The sequence below is a fragment of the Bubalus bubalis genome, chromosome 7, assembly GCF_019923935.1.
Source record: "Bubalus bubalis isolate 160015118507 breed Murrah chromosome 7, NDDB_SH_1, whole genome shotgun sequence".
NCBI lineage: Eukaryota > Metazoa > Chordata > Mammalia > Artiodactyla > Bovidae > Bubalus > Bubalus bubalis.
The window spans coordinates 73,168,445-73,189,203 of record NC_059163.1 but is presented as its reverse complement, the minus strand read 5'-3'; the positions used below and the strand labels follow the sequence as shown (position 1 = coordinate 73,189,203).

Below are 20,759 nucleotides of genomic sequence, written 5' to 3'. Positions count from 1 at the left end.
CCTGTGTATTTTGCAAGTGTCTCAGTTTAATTTCACTTTAACAACTGGACATTTTACTAAGTAATGGAACTACAAAGGGCCCATATTCAAGGAAATGGTGTTGGTTCTACACTAAGACATTGATAAATGAATGTGTTAAAGTTTTAGGTTAAAATAAAATGTTTAAAGTTCACATAAAATTTCTATTTATCATTAAGTTTTTAGACTAATCCATTACAATCCAGTCAAGTAATGTCTCTATTAAAGAAAAGCTACCTACGATAAAACGCCTACACAAACAGGTTTGTGTGTGGTAATTTCTTCTAACTTATAATGGATCAAGACTTCTGAAAGAGACCATGACCAAAAGTAGTACTTTTTTTTTTTTAAACCTGAAACACTGTATTAGTTTTGCCAAACATCAAAACGAATCGGCCACAGGTATACATGTGCTCCCCATCCTGAACCCTCCTCCCTCCTCCCTCCCCACACCATCCCTCTGGGTCGTCCCAGTGCACCAGTCCCAAGCATCCAGTATCGTGCATTGAACCTGGACTGGCAACTCGTTTCATACATGATATTACACGTTTCAATGCCATTCTCCCAAATCTTCCCACCCTCTCCCTCTCCAACAGAGTCCATAAGACTGTTCTATACTTAATGCAATTTTCTACATGTAACTTACTTTTTGTTCAAAGCCCCTATCAGCAGAATACTTCTCTGAATGACAACAGTAAGGAACAAATGACAAAGCTAAAACAGCTTGCATTTATCAGGGATAATATTAGAAGACAGAACCACATATAGTGATTTAATAAAATATTGTTCTTTTCACCACCAAATATGATGAGTCTAAATACCCTACCCTTCCTTCACAATATCAACACTATGAAATGGTTGCTGCTGCTGCTGCTGCTAAGTCGCTTCAGTCGTGTCCAACTCTGTGTGACCCCATAGACGGCAGCCCACAAGGCTCCGCCGTCCCTGGGATTCTCCAGGCAAGAACACTAGAGTGGGTTGCCATTTCCTTCTCCAATGCATGAAAGTGAAAAGTGAAAGGGAAGTCGCTCAGTCGTGTTCGACTCTTAGAGACCCCATGGACTGCAGCCTACCAGGCTCCTCCGTCCATGGGATTTTCCAGGCAAGAGTACTGGAGTGGGGTGCCAATGCCTTCTCCAATGAAATGGTTGATCATCCCCCAAAAAGCCAACAATTTTTAAACATGTTTAGAGTGAAAGCTATTATACTTACTGAACAGCTACTGATAAAACTCATCAAATGACCTTCATCCATCAAAACGACTGCTTTCTTGTATCAATTAGTACTTCCATATGACATGGGTACAAAGAGTTGATAATGTATTTTAAGTATATATACAAATCAGTTTAAAAAATAAAGTTTTTTTTACCTGTTTGAGAGGGCTTCCCTGGTGGCTCAGACAGAAAAGAATCTGCCTGCCATGTGGGAGACCTGGGTTCAATCCCTGGATTGGGAAGATCCCTCAAGAAGGGAATGGCAATCCACTCCAGTATTCTTTTGCCTGGAGAATCTCATGGACAGAGCCTGGTGGACTACAGTCCATGGGGTCACAAAGAGCTGGACACGACTGAGCAACTAACACACCTCTTTCAAGTGATCTGGCTATTTCCGGACTCACCTCTAACTTACACAGTTCACATACAATTCCCTAGCACAATCTAGATTTACATTACTGTGTAGAAAAATAAAGGTGGCAGCATCCAATCTGATTCGAAAGTGTAAGAAACTGCTGTGTTCCAACAGCAAAGACATCCATTAATAAATAATGGTGAATAAGAATGAAATAAATTACTGAGCTTTTTCTTTCAATGTCCAATATTTGTTTAATGGACTATTACGTTGTTAGAACATAAATTCTTATTAGAATTTTGAGTTATTTCTTTAGGCCTAGAGTGCCATGAAAAACTCCTGACATTAAGCATGCTATAAACCAAAGCAGCATGAGAATGTCTACTCTACTTAAAATCTAACTTATCCACCTAGTTAACTTGCCTATCTAGGTCTCGCCATCCTTCTCAGCTCAAATGAAGTACTTCCTCTTTTGTGAAATCATCTATACAATTCATGTGACATTCAAACTACCTTAACTGCTTCACAGCATACCTCCTCTATCAAGTCAGGAAAGAGTCAACGACACTCACATAGCTCCTTAATAAACATAATGCTCCTTTCATTTGTAAAGGGATAAAGATTTATATAGGTTCAAGTTTAATTTGACATTCTCAGCAAAAGCATTACCCCTTATGAGTAACACTCATCTCACTACAGCCACAACACTATGTAGCATTATACTGGCTACAATGAGTACAAACCACCAAATGTGAACAGTCACATGGAAAGGTGCCATATGGTACTCTGAATAATGTGGAATCTAAAATGTTTTAATGCAATTCCAACACTTAAAAAAAGCCAAACAGAAAACATCACATCTTATTTATCAAATACATAGCCTCCTAGTTATGAACTTACAATGCTGAAGATCAGCAGCCTAAGCATGCAGCTTTATTTTGGCAAACAGCCAAAATACATTTGGTATGTGTTTCAGAATTAGAGATATAATCAAGCTAAAGAAACACCTAAGAAATTAACAAGAAATAAGGAAACGATATGGCAACCCACTCTACTATCCTTGCCTGGAAAATCCCATGGACAGAGGAACTTGGCAGGCTATACAGTTCATGGGGTCGCAAAGCGTCAGACACAACTGAGCCACTGAGCATACAAGGAAATTAAATCATTTTTTCAAAATATACTGCTTATTCCTCACATTTTCATAACTTTTGAAGGAAATGATCTCTTATCTTTACAACAGAATTTACAGAAAGCTAGGATGGACATGTATGTTCTTAGTACTTTCTTAAAAGGTGTTGGCATTATAAACCAAGAGAGACTTCTATAACTAATCCCTTGCAAGTGCTTTAAATACAAAGGTCAAATGTAATACTATATGCAGACCTTTAGGAAATCAAATTAGCTTTGTATGAATTAAAAGTCAACAGAATTTTTTTCTAAGGTGACAACTGATTTTTTTAGTTTCTATGACAGGAACTGCTGAAGTGGTAAATAACCACATTTATTCTTTACACCTACTCCTTTCTGAAGATCCAGTAAAACTACTTTTCCTTAATTCAGAAATGCACTTGAATTAGAACAAAGCCCACCATACAACAGATGCTCGATAAATTAGTTTATAATTGATGGTTATATAATTAATAATCTCTATTTGTTTCCACATCTTACGTTCAGCCCTAAAAGAATATTTGGATTCATTCATTCATTTCATATTGACAAGTAATATCAATGTTTAATTCATTGTAATTCAAATTGTAATTGTAATTCACATTGTAATTCAAATACTGTATTAAAAGGGACTTTATTAAACTAGCTTTGTAAGTCCATTTTAAATTAACCAGGTTAACTGGTTAATAAAATACAACAATTTCTCACAGTGAAAATCTACCACCACTATCAGCAGCAGCAAGAGAAGAAACGTTGACTTAGCACTTGCTGTGTTACAGGTATTATTCTAAGGGACACACAAAAATTACATATTTGATTTGAGAACAATCCTAAGATGTAGCTGTTATTGTCAGCTCCATCTTCTGAAAAAGCAGTAAGCGCAAGGAGGTTAATTAACGTGGACAAAGTCACAGCCAGTTAAGTGGCAGAACTAGGACACAACTAGGCACTATGATCCTAGAGTCTGTGCTCTACAATCTGTTTCCTTTTGATTCTTTTCTCAAGTTTTTAGAACAAGACTGCCTTGTTAGAAATTCACTCTGGAAACTCTAAGTAGTCATGCAGCTGGTCCTTCAAACTGTTTCCTGAGGTCCCAAAGAATCTGTTATGGCAATGGCTGGTAAATCCTCCCCAAGTAGCAACCTTAGAGGTTCTGTTATACTAGGCTCTTGTATTTGTTATGTACTTTTAGATTCTCTTTCATCTTCTCACCTCGATTGCCTTTTGGAAATTAAAAAATTCCCCAAGTTTCTGAACCATGTTCTGCGAAATAGTACTTCTTTAGTTGGTTTGTTCAAAACATCTCTCCCTCAGGTTTTACAAAGGGTTTATCATAGCTTAACACCCAGGCTGTTTATTTTCCCCATCACTCAATTAGATCTAGACTATGTCCTATCTTAATTGTTCCTGATTTCCAGCAGCTTGTCCTTAAGTTATATAAAAGATAAACATCTCAAGATGCTTACCTACTCTTACAGAGCTAACAGCATGTGTCCTCCAAGAAAGAGCTGCAATACTTTCTGCTTCATACACATTATCCCAGATTGAGTTCCTAGCCTTCTGACAAATTCCAAAACTGAAATGAAACTGATACTTAACAGCAAACGATTCAGAATAAAAGGCAAATTATATACACCAAATCAACCTATCACTGTACCTTCTCCACCAAGGCAAGTTTAAACAATCAGGGAAAATGTCTTTCTGTGAAAACTCTACCCTTTCCACAATTATGTTCACTGATAGTGTACACTGTAGTGACAAGTTTTCACACTCCTCTGCTGCCCCTTCCATGTCACTTTTTTTTTTAAAAAGGATCCATGCACAAGTATACAAATACATACTCCCTTCCCAATGGGTTTATGTTCCAATCAGGTTAAGAAAAAGAATCAAGCCTATCTCTGATTATCCATACTGTCTATAAACCTGTCCTGAACCATCTCAAAACTGATCTGCCTTAGAAATGCTGACTTACACAAATCAGTGTAAGTAACATGACGACTACAGTGCCTTCAAGCAAAAAGTATGCTTTTTTTTCCATTCAGAAAAAAAGGGTTTTTAAAAATGGTGTTCCATGTGCCTAAAGTCTGTACCCCTATTGCTACTCCTGGCAAACCATTACTTTTACTTCAGTTCTTGACTGAAATTCTGCCTTCTCTTTTCCTACCTCAAGTGAATTCTCAAATCATGCTTTCAAATACACTCCAAAATTCTTTCAAAGCCTAATCACAATTTGAAATTTTATATTTACTGTGTATTTGCTTAATGTGGACGGGGCCAGTTTTACTTTTACTACTATACTTAGCACTGCCCAACACACAGAAGGTACTCAGTTATTAGCTGACTGAATGAATGACTAAGCATTACTTGCGTAAGGTAAAGTTACTAGGTTCCCTCGGTATCACGATCTCGCAGTAATTTTATAGTTTGAGGAAAAAACAAATAGGAAGCATATCACCAAAAATAATAGTGAAATTAGCTATCAATAATAATGTAAATATTAAATATTTTAACTACCTCATTGAGGTACCCCCCCGCCCCAATAACTTCCATTCCAAGATGGCCAAAGGAACATACGTACATTGCAAAAGCAATACTTTAGGAGAAAAAAAAGATGGGAGCAGGCAAACACACAGCGAATTATAAAAATCATATAGCAGTGGTGGTTTTGAAAAGTAACTTGCCTACTGGGACTGGATAGCTATTTTAACACAGTGTACACAAATTTACACTAGATCCAATCCTAACTAGAGCAATATTAAGACCTATAATGTAGACACGTATGTGTCCCAAACACTGGAGAAACTATCTTTGGACCATTAGCGTATAAAGATGAAGCTAAAGTAGTCTCAAACAAATTAATTAGTAAACCAGCATTTATGTAGTGTACACAATGAATCAGGAAGGATATGGTTAAATTCTCAGCTCCTCAAGCAGAATCTTTATGAGTTAGTCCTCGTCACCATCCTACAGTGAAGATTAAAGGCTTCTTCTGGCTACAAAGTAGATACATAGGCATTTTATATCTACACATGAAAACAGATAATGGAGAGCTCAATGGAGGGCTCAAATAGTCATCTGATAGTTGTCTGATGTATTCACTCTTCCTACCCAATCAACTACATAACTAATTCTCACTAAGTTAAAGCTTTAGCTATTTTGAACATCTGGGTTCTCAAGAAACAAATTGATGGATGACTACACAAAATATATCTAGGGATTCATAAGACACTGCACTTAATAAAGCACTCCCATTAGTTAAAACTACCACTCACTCCATACTAATAGGATGTGATATCACTTAAAGACAATACTAGGTTACCTTCTAGCTCTTCAGAAGATTCCAGAAGAAATTCCAATAAGCTTACCCTATAAGAATTAAGGTTTCTTTTTAAATTTAAATAAAGCCTCTAGAAACCATTCCGTAAAAAAAATCACAATGCCAAAGACAGAGCTCTCAAATCTGTTGTCATTCTTTCCCTATTAACTGAACTAAAATCTTTCCCAAGCACGCATCTTTTGAAAGCCTACCACTTCCTACTATAAACATTTACACATTTTGCCCTAATATTGCATGTAACTTTCTCATCTCCCAATTCCTAAATTCTGCTCTCCCTGCTCAACTATGGCTTACTTTAAAAAAAATTCAACACACAGTAAATCAAATGTCATATTGTTTCTCCTAAAGGTGAGCAAAATCTGCACTTTATTATCCTCAATTCCTTGACATTATCTAATCTTAAAGTAATAAAAAATAAGTTTAGATTTTAGATAACACTTTTGTCAATTATACTGTATTTACAACTGATAAATACCATGACTGTCACTAAAAATTTATTCAGTAAAGATTAAGGTTTAAGTCAAAAACACACCTCATAAAGTCATAAAGACAAGCTGACTGAAATAAACACTTAAGTTCAATTACTATTAACTAATTAATAAAGCAATTAATTGGAAATTATAATAAAACAATAAATCAAAGAAACTGAGATGGAATCTTAAAGGTAACAAGGTTTTGATTATGGAAAAAAATTTTAAGTTGTGATAGCACAGTTACATTTAGAGAAATCTTATTTTTGCGACAGATGCACTGAAATATTTACAGATCAAAAGTATATGATGCCTAGGATTTGCTTCTTATTTTGGGGGACACAGAAATGGGTTGAGATATGGATGAAACAAGATGAGTCAACTCTAAAGATGCAAGACAAATAAATATAAGTTTATTACAGCATTATTCTACTTTTACATACATTTGAAGTTTTCTGTAAAATACATAGCTTCCCCTGTAACGCTGTATCAAAGTCTGCCATCAAAGACTCCTGTCACTGTCTATGTAACATCTTATCCACCACTGTCTTCTAAAAACAACCTCAGAGAGAAGACTGTATCAAGACAAAGAACTCATTTTAAAAAAATGAATGAACTGTCATACACATACACACGGAATAAACAAAAGATTTTCAAAAGAATTACCATCAGGCAACAAACATCACACTACTTATGCTGAATGCAAGTGTGAAGATGAAGATTAGAAATCAGGGAAGTTAAAGTATTAGAAAGAAGCTCAATATGGTTGTCAATCATATTAGAAAGAAGTTCAATACGGTATAACGAAGAGGTTTTTGAGGAGACTCTAATAAGAGTGTATTACAAAAGATTGCTCCTTTTAGTTCAAAACACATCCATGGTAACACCAGTGTAATTAGTATCAAAAGCCCTCTACCCCAAATAAATCATATCCCTTCCCATACATCCTTCTTTCTACAAATATTTTTCCTTTACTAAGATATATCATCTACCTTTCTGTCATATTTAAATGATACACTTCACCTAAGATATAGCACCAAGTAACTAAAATCTGACCTATGAACTTCAGTGTCTACTGAACAGCTATATATATTACTAACAACAACAAAAAAGAATCCATATTAAAAAGTCATCTAGTAAGCATAAGAAGGTTTAATCTGGATTATTCTAAAACTGGATAACTTGAGACTCCACTAGCAAGGTCTGCTATCTGGTGGCAGAAAACTAAAAGCAGAAGGGAAATAGTGTCCATTTTTAAAGACAGTACTTACTTAAGAATGGTTTTTGCACTACTGCAGTCTTCAAATCGAATGGAGTAACCAACTTCCTGGCCCAACATCACATCCATTTCATCAGCAACTCTCTGAGCCACACTCATTGCAGCCACTCTCCTGGGTTGGGTACAGGCAACTCCTCTTTTGGGTCCTGGTAATGATCGCATGTACTCCACACACCACTGTGGAATCTATCAAATAATTTCACATTTAAATTAATTCTACTCTGCCTACACATGGAGTATGTTTAACATGAAGTGTTTTATCTCATTCTAAAAATTCAAGACAAAATTCAATTTAGGCACATCACAGTTATTATTTACGACTCCAACTTTTAATAGCATGAGCTCTCCAAGGCAAGGAAAGGTCACAGACAACACTGATATGATGTAAACCACACCTCAGTGAACTACGTACACTGAGCTGAATATGCTGTATGGTATCAATGTTCCACCACCAAGCATTTTTCTATACACAGGGGGAATAAATTCAACTTAGGAAAATTCTAAGTTTCTAACAAATGTTAGTTCCCAAAAATATTATAAGAAACTGTTAACTTAAATTCTTATACAATTTCAGTTACAAAGTAATGCACATAAAAGTAGAAATAATATCTATTTGCAGTTATAAAGTTGCATCTTTCAATTCAATTCAAATGTGTTATGTTAGGGATTTCCCTGTCAGCCCAGTGGTTAAGACTCCACTCATCCAATGCAGGGAGCACAGGCTCTATTCCTGGTTGGGGAACTAAGATCCTACATGCTGTGAAGCACATTCAAAATGTTTAAAAAAAAAAAAAAAGCTAAGTCAAGAGAATCTAACTCCTATCCTTTTCCCCTCAGAAGTATACACAACAGTAACATCCTAAAGGTTAATTTTAGGAAGATCTTAAAATTAACTGTCAATCTCAAAGTCAATAGAACCTAGAGAAGTAGCAACAGCACTTCCCTGAAGGAGTGCAGTGAAGGGTACAGAAGGGCCAGGGGGAGACCAACAGATATAAGCAGCTGGTTGTTGCCATGATGACAGTGCATTTCCTGGCTGTTTCATTATCAACAGAAGCTCAGAGATCCTCTAATTTAATGGTTCTTTCTCTACCCATCTACCCGAAAAAGAACCATGGGAAAAATCTTAAGGGCTTACTACATTAAACTGGAACCCACTGCTACAAAGACACAATGGGTCTCCATCAAAGCCCTCAAGTCTATCTGGTTTTAATGTTACAGGAAACATGGGAATTTTTTTGGTATATAATTTGTAGAGTGATATTTGAAGAACACTGGCTGTGGTACTATTATTGCATTGTAGTCAGGTTTTCTGCAATTTTGGGATAACTGCTGTCATTGACAAGTATCTGAAAGGGGAAAGGAGAGATTATGCTGCTTCTCTAGGAATGTAAATATGCATATCTTTAAAGGACTTAAAACGAACACAAATACTAAACTAAAATAGAAGGGCATCTCTGGGCTTGTAAACCAAAAGATCGAAGTTTATATGGCTTTCCAGAAAAGTTTTATATGTATCTTCATTTCAGCAAACCGCCTACAAAGGCAAAATGTACTTCATATGATCAAACAAAATGAAATTCAAATAAGCATTCATTGGTCAATTAAAGTTATTAAAACTTAATTCAGAACTCTCAAGGCAAGAACATTCACAGATTTTTAAATTCACTCAAGTGAAACAAATAGCTTACTCCCACTTTAAAAATAAGATAGGAACAACTTTGGCTAATTCATCAGTTTTTGAACTTTTGATCTCAGGACCTCTTTATACTTTTAAAATAACCCAGGATGCCCAACAACTAATACATTCCTTATGTTAGGAAATTCAAACTGAAAACTTGTTAAAGGATTTATTAATTCCTTAACAGTAAAGCCCCATTCTATGTTAGCCTTAACAGTTTCTATGAAGAAAGTACATCCTACAAAACAAAATTTAGCAAGAGACTACACTGTTTTACATCTGCTTATCTCTAATGTCTGGCTTAACAGAAGACAGTTGCTTCTATTTTGAATGTACTACAATATTTGTTTTGTTTGAAGTATATAAAAAAATCTCAGGAACTCTGAAAGGGTTTCAGGAACTTCCAAGGGTTTCTAGACAAGATTTGGAACCTGGCTCCATCAACATACCTATCCATATTTCTTAGAATAGCATTAAGAAGGGAAGTACATCATGAAATATGCTACTGACTTGCTCAAGCCAGATGTGGCTTTCCAGAAAAGTTTTAAGCCATCCCTTCCCTAAGCTTCTTCCCTTCCTCCAACTGTGACTATCTACCTAAAAACTGATCCATAGCCCTCAGTCTCCTTGTTTTATATATCATCCTGAGTGATTTATTTATTCTTCTGTCATACATAAATGTCAATCCCAACCCTAGTCCTACACCTGACCTTATCATTTCACTTGAAGAATGGCTGATTTTTTGGTACCCTGAATCCAACAAGTTTAAAACCAACACCACTTCTCACCTTTCTCCAAATACTTAAAAATCCCTCCCATGTCTCCTACTCAACAATAGTAACATCGTAACTCCAATCTGTCTTTTTTTTTCCTGGCTACACAGCATGGGAGGTCTTAGTTCCCTAAGCAGTACTGAACCAATGCTCCCTGCAGTGGAAGCATGGGGTCTTAACCACTGGACTGACAGAAGTCATCAATCTATCCTTTATTCTCCATTCTACCACTCTATACAAAATCAAATTTTTATGACTTCCTACAAAGCCTGTCATCAACATTCTCACTAGACGGGACATTTCTATAAAATTCCTTGTCATTTCCCTTCAACCTAAAGGTTCTGCTGGCCCCTTGATCTACAGCAAGAAAGCTACTGTTTCAGTCTCCCCAGCCCCACCTCCGTCTCCAAACACACACTACACACTCTGGCCAGGGGATATGCTTTCTCTTCTCTCTAAACATATGCCCTTTCTCATGCTGTCCCTTTGGCTGAATTAGCTTTAGTTTTTTATTTGGCTATAGTATATGCATACCAAATTGCAATGTAGAATGTCTTCACTATCAATCTCAGTCAAAAGTTAAACTACAGTAGATTTTGTTTGGAGAATTTCATTTTCTGATAGGCACACACACACAAAAATTACTCAAAATGGCTGACAATTCTTAATGGTTTTGAGTCAAAATTCAGTAGAAGTATGCCAAAAAAAGTATTTGCATCAAATTCATTATCTGAAGAGTTCCCTTCAAATCCCCCAAATGCCCTGCCACCCTAAGTATCCAAGTATCTTAAGTATTAAAAACAAACAAAAAATCCCAAGTAACTATTCAAATAATCACAAACCTCTTGTTCTGAGTTCACCTGACCTTCTTCTCTACTAACTTCTTCTAAATAAGCTCATCTCTGAAATAATGTTAACCATATAAGACCCCAGAAGAGCAATATGAAGTAACTTTGGCTATGAGACAAATGTAAAAAGTTTTAAATACTGAACCCAACCATACCTACTATGTAATCTAGGGCAACCTACTAATTAAACCTCTCATAAATCTAAATCTCCTTTTGCTCATCTGTAAAATGGTGATTAACAACTTCCTTGCATGGCTGCTGAAAAAATGCGTTAATACACAGTACACAGTGCCTGGCTTTACCCAACTGCTGATTAAACAAACTACATAAACCACTGAAATAATTATTAAAAACATTAATAAGTTCAGAGTTATATCTTTCCATGTATTTAATTCTTTAAATTTCCATAAGGTGATAAAAATAAACCAACAGTTTTAGTTTCTAACAACAACACTACATTTCCTCCACTTTAAAAGAAATATCATATTAACGAAAGCTCAGTCTTTTAAATAACAAAAACTTTCAATTTGGGCTGCTATTGTAGTCTTCAAAATGTCTCCATGAAATAATTAATAATTTGTGTCATGTAACCTTAAAAAAATGTTATCTTGTAAATGCAGTACACTCAAATGTGAACACCTATCATAGATAAATATGGAAAAACAGGCCAGTAGGAAACAATGTAATTATTTCAGCATGAGGAATAATAAACTCATTCCAACATTTTCCTGAATTTTCCAAATTTTCTACAATAGCCAGGGACTACTATTTTTGTAAAATCTAAGAAATGTTCTGATAGGTCAGGATCAAGCATCTGAAAATACAGTTACCTCACTTCTCAAGAGAATGCAAGTTAAAAATTACACTGAAATACCACTTTCCACCTATCAGATTTGCAAAAGTTCAGTAACACACTCTAGTGGTTTTCCACATCTGTTCTAATACATGCTCATGGAAGGGTAAACTATGTTGCCTATTGCCTATGGAAGGTTATTTGGCTGTATGTACCAAAATTACAATTAATCCTCCTCTGACCCAGCAATATCTGGAAATTTATCTTAAATACATACTTTCCCATGCAAAACAACCATCAGAAACAGCCTAGATGTCTATGATATGGGCCTAGCAAATAAGGGCTCATCCATGTTTGAGAAATATCCTAAATATATTACTAACACAACACTAATATGTATGTTTAGTTCAGGGGTGGGGAGGATGGGGACACTACTGGATGGAGATCATAAGTAAAGAGATTTTACTTAGCTCTTCTACTTTTTAAAAAGAACAGGTATCATTCACATAGTTCAAAACAATTATAAAAACAAAGAAATGAAAATGACAAAAACAAAAATCACTTCAATGGTTCAGATCTCCTCACCTTGGCACCCCCAGGTATGTACCACCCCAAATTCAGAGTGGGTGGGAGAGTATCACTGTCATAATTTACATAATAAAACGGGGGAGGGGGGGTATAAAAACCAGTACTGCTGTTTTCCCAAAGAGACTCAGGAAAATAGGTACTCCCTACAGAATCTCCACCCTGTAAGTCACTAAAAAGTGCTAGAGAAAGCAGCTATGCCTCAAAATATTCTGACAGCCCAGCCAATGAGAATAACTGCCAGGACCAAATTCACAACATTTAGTAAACACAAACATTAATAAACTACGTACCATGGTATGCAGTAACTCACCTGTGTTGTTTTACCAGACCCTGTCTCACCAACAAGTACAAAGGACTGATGTCTAACCAGAATATCTGTAAACCTATCCTTGTATTCCCAAACAGGGAGCTGAAGTCGTTTCTTCAGAATATCATAGTATCGAGGTGTGTGGGGTAAGTTGGTAAATGGATTAATGCACTGTGGAAGTGACGTGTGTCCTGCATGTCCGGTGTGTGTTGAATGCGCAGAATGTGTTGAATGTGTTGAATGTGCCGAGTGGGTTGAGTGAGCTGAATGGGAAGCTTTTAAAGGTGGTAATCCAGCACTGATAAGCATAGCATTTGTCGAAGCTCGCAATTCCTTCTCCTTTTCTTTCTCCCTTTCCCGCTCTCTATCTCCTCTATCTCTTTCTCGGTCTCGATCTTTAGACCGATCTTCACGGTCACGGTCACGATCCCGATCCTTCCTAAAAATAGAAGAAAAAAAAAAATTTTACAATTCAGATTCCAAATTCTATGCAAAATGTTCACAGCAGCATTATAGTCACAAGAAAGTAAAAGTCCAACAACCAAATAAATAAACTGATATAAAACTCAAAAGTATTAGAAACAATGAGAAAGAACTTTTAATCAAGGATTCTCCATGCCTCATTCATAACTATCTTTCCCTTCTTTGATGATGATTCAAATTCTGGTAACAACAGTGTCTCTCCACCTTTTACCCATCAGCTGAAATAACACAAGAATTCATTTTGCAAGTAAAATCCTTTTCTTCTTAGAAGTTAAAAGACAAAGGGCAGTGTGGGAAAAAGGCAGGGACAAATTGGGCAAAGAGAATGGCATCAGTCCTTCCCAAACTCTCCTTCAGGTTATGTGAAAATGTATTTTTGCACTGAAAGTGTATTTAAAACTTAACAAGAAATAAATCTTGTTGCTTCAGCCTCAAAGATAATTCCACCTCACATTACAGTCACACAAATATGAATTGAAGAACAAGTAAGTTTGCTTTCTTAAGTTATAGTTTCCAGATTTTGTTCAAAAAGCATATATTACTCTATAAGAAAAACTAAAACTTTTTGCTCTGGTTTTCACTGTTTACTCTTGCATCTATCATTAACAGCAATAGTAAAACATTGAAAATACTCTGTAGAACCTATGTATATGTTAATCCAGAAAGTGAAAAGTAGCCCATTAAAAAAAAAAAATCATGGGTTACTATTAAGTTATTTAAAATTTTAAAATCATGCAGATGACCAGTATATTAATCTTAGGTCATTTAGTCAATTCTGTTATCTACTTTTAATTACTAGCTATTGTGTCTTAGTTGCTAATTTGGGTCCAACTCTTTGACTAGAGACGATCCCTAATACAGTAAGAATTTTAAAGTTATCTGTTTATTCATTCTACAAATCTAGTGTGTGTGTGTGTGTGTGTGTGTGTGTGTTTTTGCGCGCGCATGCGCGCGCTCAGTCGTGTCCCACTCTTTGACTCCATGGACTGTAGCCCGCCAGGCTCCTCTGTCCATGGAATTTTCCAGGCAAAAATACTGGAGTGGGTTGCCATCTCCTACTCTTGGGAACTAATCTAGTTTACTTCAGACCAAATTCTACAGCAGACAAATGTACAAGGTATTTGGACTCAGACTTGAAACAGTGAGGCAACATGGAACCACGAAACAAGCTGCTAAATATGTCACTGTTCCTTATCCACAACACACAAAAGTCATGAATTTCTGATGCCCCAATTATCAGCAGCAGACAAGGGAAAACCATTCACTCTCTGTAAGAGCATATCGGCTGGGCAACAGTTACTCCCCTTAGGAGAATACAGCTAAAATGCTGAACCCAGCATGAGTTACGATGGTTTCCCAATTACAAAAAATGATAAGCTGACCAATTTTATTTGTTCTTGTCCTTTTGAAAATAAAATTCTATTCTACAGAAACTTACCTAGAGAGAAAAATCTTATTACACGTACACAAATATTCACACACATATACTTTTAACATAAAATCTTTTCATACATGTATCTATAAAAAGTGATTTCTCCTTTCTCTCATCCCAGTGTTCACCTTTTACAGAACTATAAGATATACAAGCTAAAACTGAAACTTCTCATCCCATCTGGCATAAAAAGAAAGAAATCAAAGGAACCTAAAGGATAATCTACCTAGCATACAAAATGAAGCCCCACCAGTTCAGAACTTAAGCTTCCTGGCCTAACTTCAAAATAAACCACCAACCATCCTTCCTTGGGAACTCTGCATTCAAATGGGTATATCTTTTCTCCTTTGCTTTTCGCTTCTCTTCTTTTCACAGCTGTTTGTAAGGGCTCCTCAGACAGCCATTTATTTGTATCCGGTCCCATCACTTCATGGCAAATAGATGGGGAAACAGTGGCTGACTTTATTTTGGGGACCTCCAAAATCACTGCAGATGGTGACTGCAGCCATGAAATTAAAAGATGCTTACTCCTTGGAAAGAAAGTTATGACCAACCTAGACAGCATATTAAAAAGCAGAGACATTACTTTGTCAACAAAGGTCCATCTAGTCAAGGCTATGGTTTTTCCAGTAGTCATGTATGGATGTGAGCTGGACTATAAAGAAAGTTGAGTGCAGAAGAATTGATGCTTTTGAACTGTGGTGTTGGAGAAGATTTTTAACAGTCCCTTGGACTGTAAGGAGATCCAACCAGCCCATCCTAAAGGAGATCAATCCTGGGTGTTCATTGGAAGGACTGATGTTGAAGCTGAAACTCCAATACTTCAGCTACCTGATGTGAAGAGCTGACTCATTCGAAAAGACCTTGATGCTAGGAAAGATTGAGGGCAAGAGGAGAAGGGGATGACAGAGGATGAGATGGTTGGATGGCATCACCGACTCAATGGACGTGAGTTTGAGTAAAGTCCAGGAATTGGTGAGGGACAGGGCGACCTGGCGTGTTTTTCAAGGGCCTTCTTCACCAGAAACTTTATTACCAAAAACAACCACAACAGAGGAAGGAATAAATACATTCTGAAGACACAAAGATTAACTGCTGACCACATACTGGGGTTTAACTCTGATGTAAGTGTAAAAGGAGCACCGAGATCACAGTTGCATATCCACCGGAAAGATATAAGCCTCGGTGTACTAATCTGCAAAGTGAACAGTATTAAGAGTCTCTTAGATTAAAACAAGAAAGCAAATTCAATCACCTTGAAATGTTGGCTATGATTCTAACTCTCTAACTTCAACAGGACAGGGAAGATAAAAGGGCCAGTTAAGGAGGGCTCAAACTCACCGCTTCATAAATATATGTAGGATATTGTATATATGCATGTTTCCTTTTTAAAACAGGTACTCTTACTATAAAGGAGTTTGTTATTTAGAAGATTTACTAATTGAGGTCTAATGCTTAAAAAACCAATTATCAAAGCAGTGCACTATAATCACTTAGCCACAATACTGACAGGAAGAGACACAACAGGACACAGTTGTTGAGCACAGGGTTCAGTATTCTACCTCAGCTTAATCCTCAGCCTCAGCACTTAAGCTAACTATATAATCAGTTATTTCTTTCCTCATCAATAAAAAATCTCATGGAGTAATGCAAGGATTAAATGAGTTAATATACGTAATGTGCTTAAAATAGAGCCTGGAACATAATAAATGTCCAGTATAACATTGGTTATCGTATTTTTTAATTTAAAATACCAGGTTAAAATTCTACACGGAATAACAGAAACACTCTAAAGATGTAACCTGTTTATCCAAGTATTTTAAATAAGCACTGCTCTTAATCTGGCATTCTCACTTTCCAAGGATATACTGGACTTTTAAGATATATTACTAAGTACACATAAGGACATTCATCGCACTTTTTACTTAAAAGGTTGGAAAACTACCCAAAAAAATCAGTGAACAGGAAACTAGCTAAATAAATTATGATACTCCTTTACAAGTGGAATACTATGCAGCCAATGAAAAGAATAATGTATATCTATTCCACAGCTTATGACACATTTCTGGGTGAATTAAAAAAAAAAAATCAAAGCCTAAATAATACATATTAAAAGGCAGCAATGGAGAAGCAGACGTAGAAATCAGATTTGTAGATACAGTGTGGGAGGGAGAAGTTGGGATTAACTGAGAGTAGCGTGAAAACATACATTACCCTATGTAAAATAGCCAGCCAGTAGGTATTTGCTGTGACACAAAGAACTCAACGCAGGGTTCTGTGACAACCTAGACAAGTGGGATGGGGTGGGAGATGGGAGGGAGGTTCAAGAGTGGGGGACATATGTATACCTGTGGCTGATTCATGTTGATGCATGACAGAAACTAGCCCAATACTGTAAAGCAAGTACCTCCCAATAAAAGAAAAAGATCCTATGGCTATCAAATTTTATAGTTCATACCTGTGAATAAATATGCAGACATATAAGTAAAACAAATTTTCATCAAGAGATTAAATAAAGAAGGGGATGAAGGCATCTGAGAATTTTTTGCCTTTTACTTTACTTTTACTTTACATTTTTATGAATGGACATTTCTTGTGTCCCTGGGGCAAGTTACTTAACCTCACCTACATTGCAAAACTTCAGTGAAAAAAACATGTACACACACACACACACATATATATACATACACACACATATAGTACCTAAAATATTTTGGGAACTACACATATTATTTTATCACTACATTTGCTTCACATTTTTAACAGAAAAAACTTATCAGGCAGTAATAACAAAAACAAATATTAAGATGAAAAAGTCCCTATTTTCAAAAATTTTTTCCATACCTCAACAGTAAGTTGTCTCTTGGTTAATAATTATACACAGAAAATGTTGTGAATAATGGAAAAAAGAAAGTCAATATGTAACAGAAACCTTCAACGTCTCTACCTGACTCCAAAACTAAAATATAGCACGAGTAAACAAAGCCAAATATAGTTTAGGAGCATGAATCTGAGTATAATCTCTCACTGAAATTACCTTCACTTCTCAGGAATGGGGAAAATGGGACATTTATGTTTGGCAGTGGAGTTCACATGACCGACAGGCCTACTCTCCCAGGTAAAGCCACCTGTTAACTATAACTAGCAGGGCTTAAAAAAAAAACCCTGCAAGGCTGCAAGACAGTAACAAAAGTAACTTAAAATTATTAAATGGGGTATGAGGTGGGAATCCCAAGCACTTATCAACACTGTAAACTCACTGCTAGAGAAAGTTCTATGAGAAATGGCATTCAGGTGACATAGTAATTACTATACAAATGCCCCACCAAAACATCTCAGAATGTGAGCTTTATTTCCAAGATGAACTCTCCTTCATCTAAGGTAGATGTCATTTATAATACACAGGTGAATCATAAGTTCACCATCAAAGACCCGAAAAGTTAATATTTTTACTAAAGATGCCAGATTTACAAGAAAAAAGGCGCAAATCCATGTCCCTATCATGGGACCACTAATTCCAAGCATTTGAATGGTGCACATACATCATAATATAAGTGGATTCATTCATTTACAATGTATTTTTTTTCCAATTTCAACTCTGTGAGAGAGATTAAGATGCTAAGTTGCACCTTAACCAGATGACAAGCAACTTATTGTTGCTTCACAGGAACAAAGAACCAAGTGTTCCCTGCTTTACTAACCCAATATAAATGTCATTAAAAAGGCTGTAATGACTCTCAACTAGTCATGTCTGTGTGCTGTACTGGAAAAAGCAAGAGGCAAATCAAAAGATCAAGGTTCTAAATTCAGCTGTAAACTGAAAGGTCGCACAAGCCACCTTAACAACTCTGGATCTCCATTCCTCATCCCTTGAGTGTAAACAATTATACTCTCTTTCAAGTCACTTCCAGGTCTAAAGAGTTTGTGACTTGTAAGGAGCTAAAATTTTGCTGTGTGTGTTGGGGGGAGTGAGGGTCCACTGCCGAAAATGACAAAGCTGACATGTAACACTGCAAACTAAAAAATTTACCAGATTAAAATCTTACATACTTACACTTCCCGTATTCAATACATGAAAAGATATCAAAAAGTACACCCTATCCTGGCTTATACTCCCCAGACACCTCAATCAACCCAAAGGAAGGACTCTGAGTGAAGAGAAATTCAAAAAAGTTATACAAACTTGACACAGCGATTCTGCACAAGTATACACGCAATAATATGCAAAATTATGCAAAGTATTGAAGGTATGCAGACTTTCAAGTCTCTGCCTGAATTATTCGAATAAATCTCTGTACATCAGGGAAGTACACATTGAACAAAAACTTATTTTCATGCAATTGCGAAAGTCAATTGTTAAATTCCTCTGCATCTTGAAGAAAAGGCTGAGTAGAAAGAAATCTGAAAACACCTGTGTATTTCAACTCCCAAGCAATCTCCCCAAGGGCGACATTTTGCCGTTTTAACTACTAGACACTTTTGAAATGGGTCTTGTTTCAAAAGCTACTTACGAAGGAGGGCGGGGAAGAGGGACAGAAAACAAGAACTCACAAGAAAAAAAGAGAAAGACTATCTTCTAATATCTATCCCAGGGATAACCCTGTAACTACTGTTTCGGCCAAAGCAGGAAATAAAGGAGATGGCGGGAGCATGGGCAGAGAGCGGAAGTTTGCCTCGTACCTACTTTGAAGTGTTTGAATGGACCGAGGCACGCGCTCTCCCGCCAAAGTATAAACTCAGCGGCCCCAAATCACCAGCTGCTGCCCAAAAGGTATATTCCACAGTTTCTATTCTCAAGGCGGGCCCTCTACTCTCCCACCCCCCGATAACTCCTCGTCTGCACGCCTCACTCAACTTCCACCACCTCCACCCCCGCCTACACCAGAATCCACGCGCCTCTGTCACTTTCCGGCCTCCGCTTCTCCCCTTGCTGGGCACTCAGCCTCCCCCCCAAGGCCCTCTCCCAGACCCCGCTGCCCGAGAAGTACCTAGCGCCCTTGGAAGCGACTACTCCTGCCGCGCCCTCCCCCACTCTCTCCTCCGGATCCAGGCCTTACCGGGAGCCCAGACCACGAGGTCCGCGGTTCCCTCCCGTCCGCTCCCCTCGAAGTGACTCTCGCTCGACTCCGCCCGGGGAGGAGGCGCCCCAGTGACCACGCCAGGCCTCTCCGCTCTCCCAACTGGGCGGGCGGCGGCCGCGCCACTCAGCTCCCCGCGCCCTTGCCGGGCCAAACGCCGGGAGTGGCACCGCTCTCCCGTGCCCCGCCGCCAATGACCCGAGCCGAAAGGGAAACAAAGCGTCGGGCCCCGGAGTCCGCTCGGCCTGGCCCTCCCTGGCCCGTCCGCCGCCGGGACCCCAACAAAGCCCGAGCCCTTGCCTCGCGCCCCCGGCCTGGCTTACCCATCGGTCCCCGCACGCTTCTTGCCGGAGGGGTAATCCTCCCCCAGGTCCAACCGGTGTCGCTTAGACATTTTCGAACTCTTCGAGCAGGCGGTTATGAAGGAAGGAAAAAACAAACCCTGGCGGCTCTATCGGCGCAGTCGAGGGCACCTACTAAACTCTGGAGGACCCCCACCCCTCCCGCTACAACACCCTACACCGTGCGGCCGGAACCAGGAGCTAAAATGGCGGCGGCGACGAGGGCTGGGCCTGCGCGCGCGCTTCCGCGGTATGATGTGCGTGCGTGCGTCTGTAGTGCGCGCGCGCGCAGCGGAGGCGGGAACTCCAGCCCCGCCCGCTGCCTCGTGGGCCCGCCTTTATTCCTCCGTGCCAGTCTTCTCCTTCTTGCCACCACTTTCCGCCCTCTTGCCACCACTTTCCGCCCTCTTGGTGGGTGCTAGGCGGGTTGAGCCTTTGGGTCTTTCATGCCCCTCTGATTTTGGAAATTGAGAAAAGAGAAAGTCTAATCCTGGGTAGGTGGTTCTATCCATCTGTATTACCCTGGCATTAGGGGGACAGAGCTAGGGCTGGAACCCAATTATAACTCCAGGTCTGGAACTTGAAACTGCTG

General features: G+C 38.1%; 1 protein-coding gene across 1 annotated transcript in view; it reads right to left on the bottom strand.

Moving 5' to 3' along the window:
- DHX15 (DEAH-box helicase 15) overlaps positions 1–20,392 on the bottom strand; it is a 54,259-nt gene extending 33,867 nt beyond the window's left edge. Inside the window, exons 1-3 of the mRNA XM_006055604.4 lie at positions 20,150–20,392; positions 12,837–13,272; positions 7,836–8,029 (exon numbers count right to left, since the gene is read on the bottom strand). Of these exons, the coding sequence (XP_006055666.1) occupies positions 7,836–8,029; positions 12,837–13,272; positions 20,150–20,220 (701 nt within the window). The 5' untranslated portion in view covers positions 20,221–20,392. The remainder of the gene's footprint in view (positions 1–7,835; positions 8,030–12,836; positions 13,273–20,149) is intronic.
- Between the last annotated feature and the right edge of the window lie 367 nt (positions 20,393–20,759).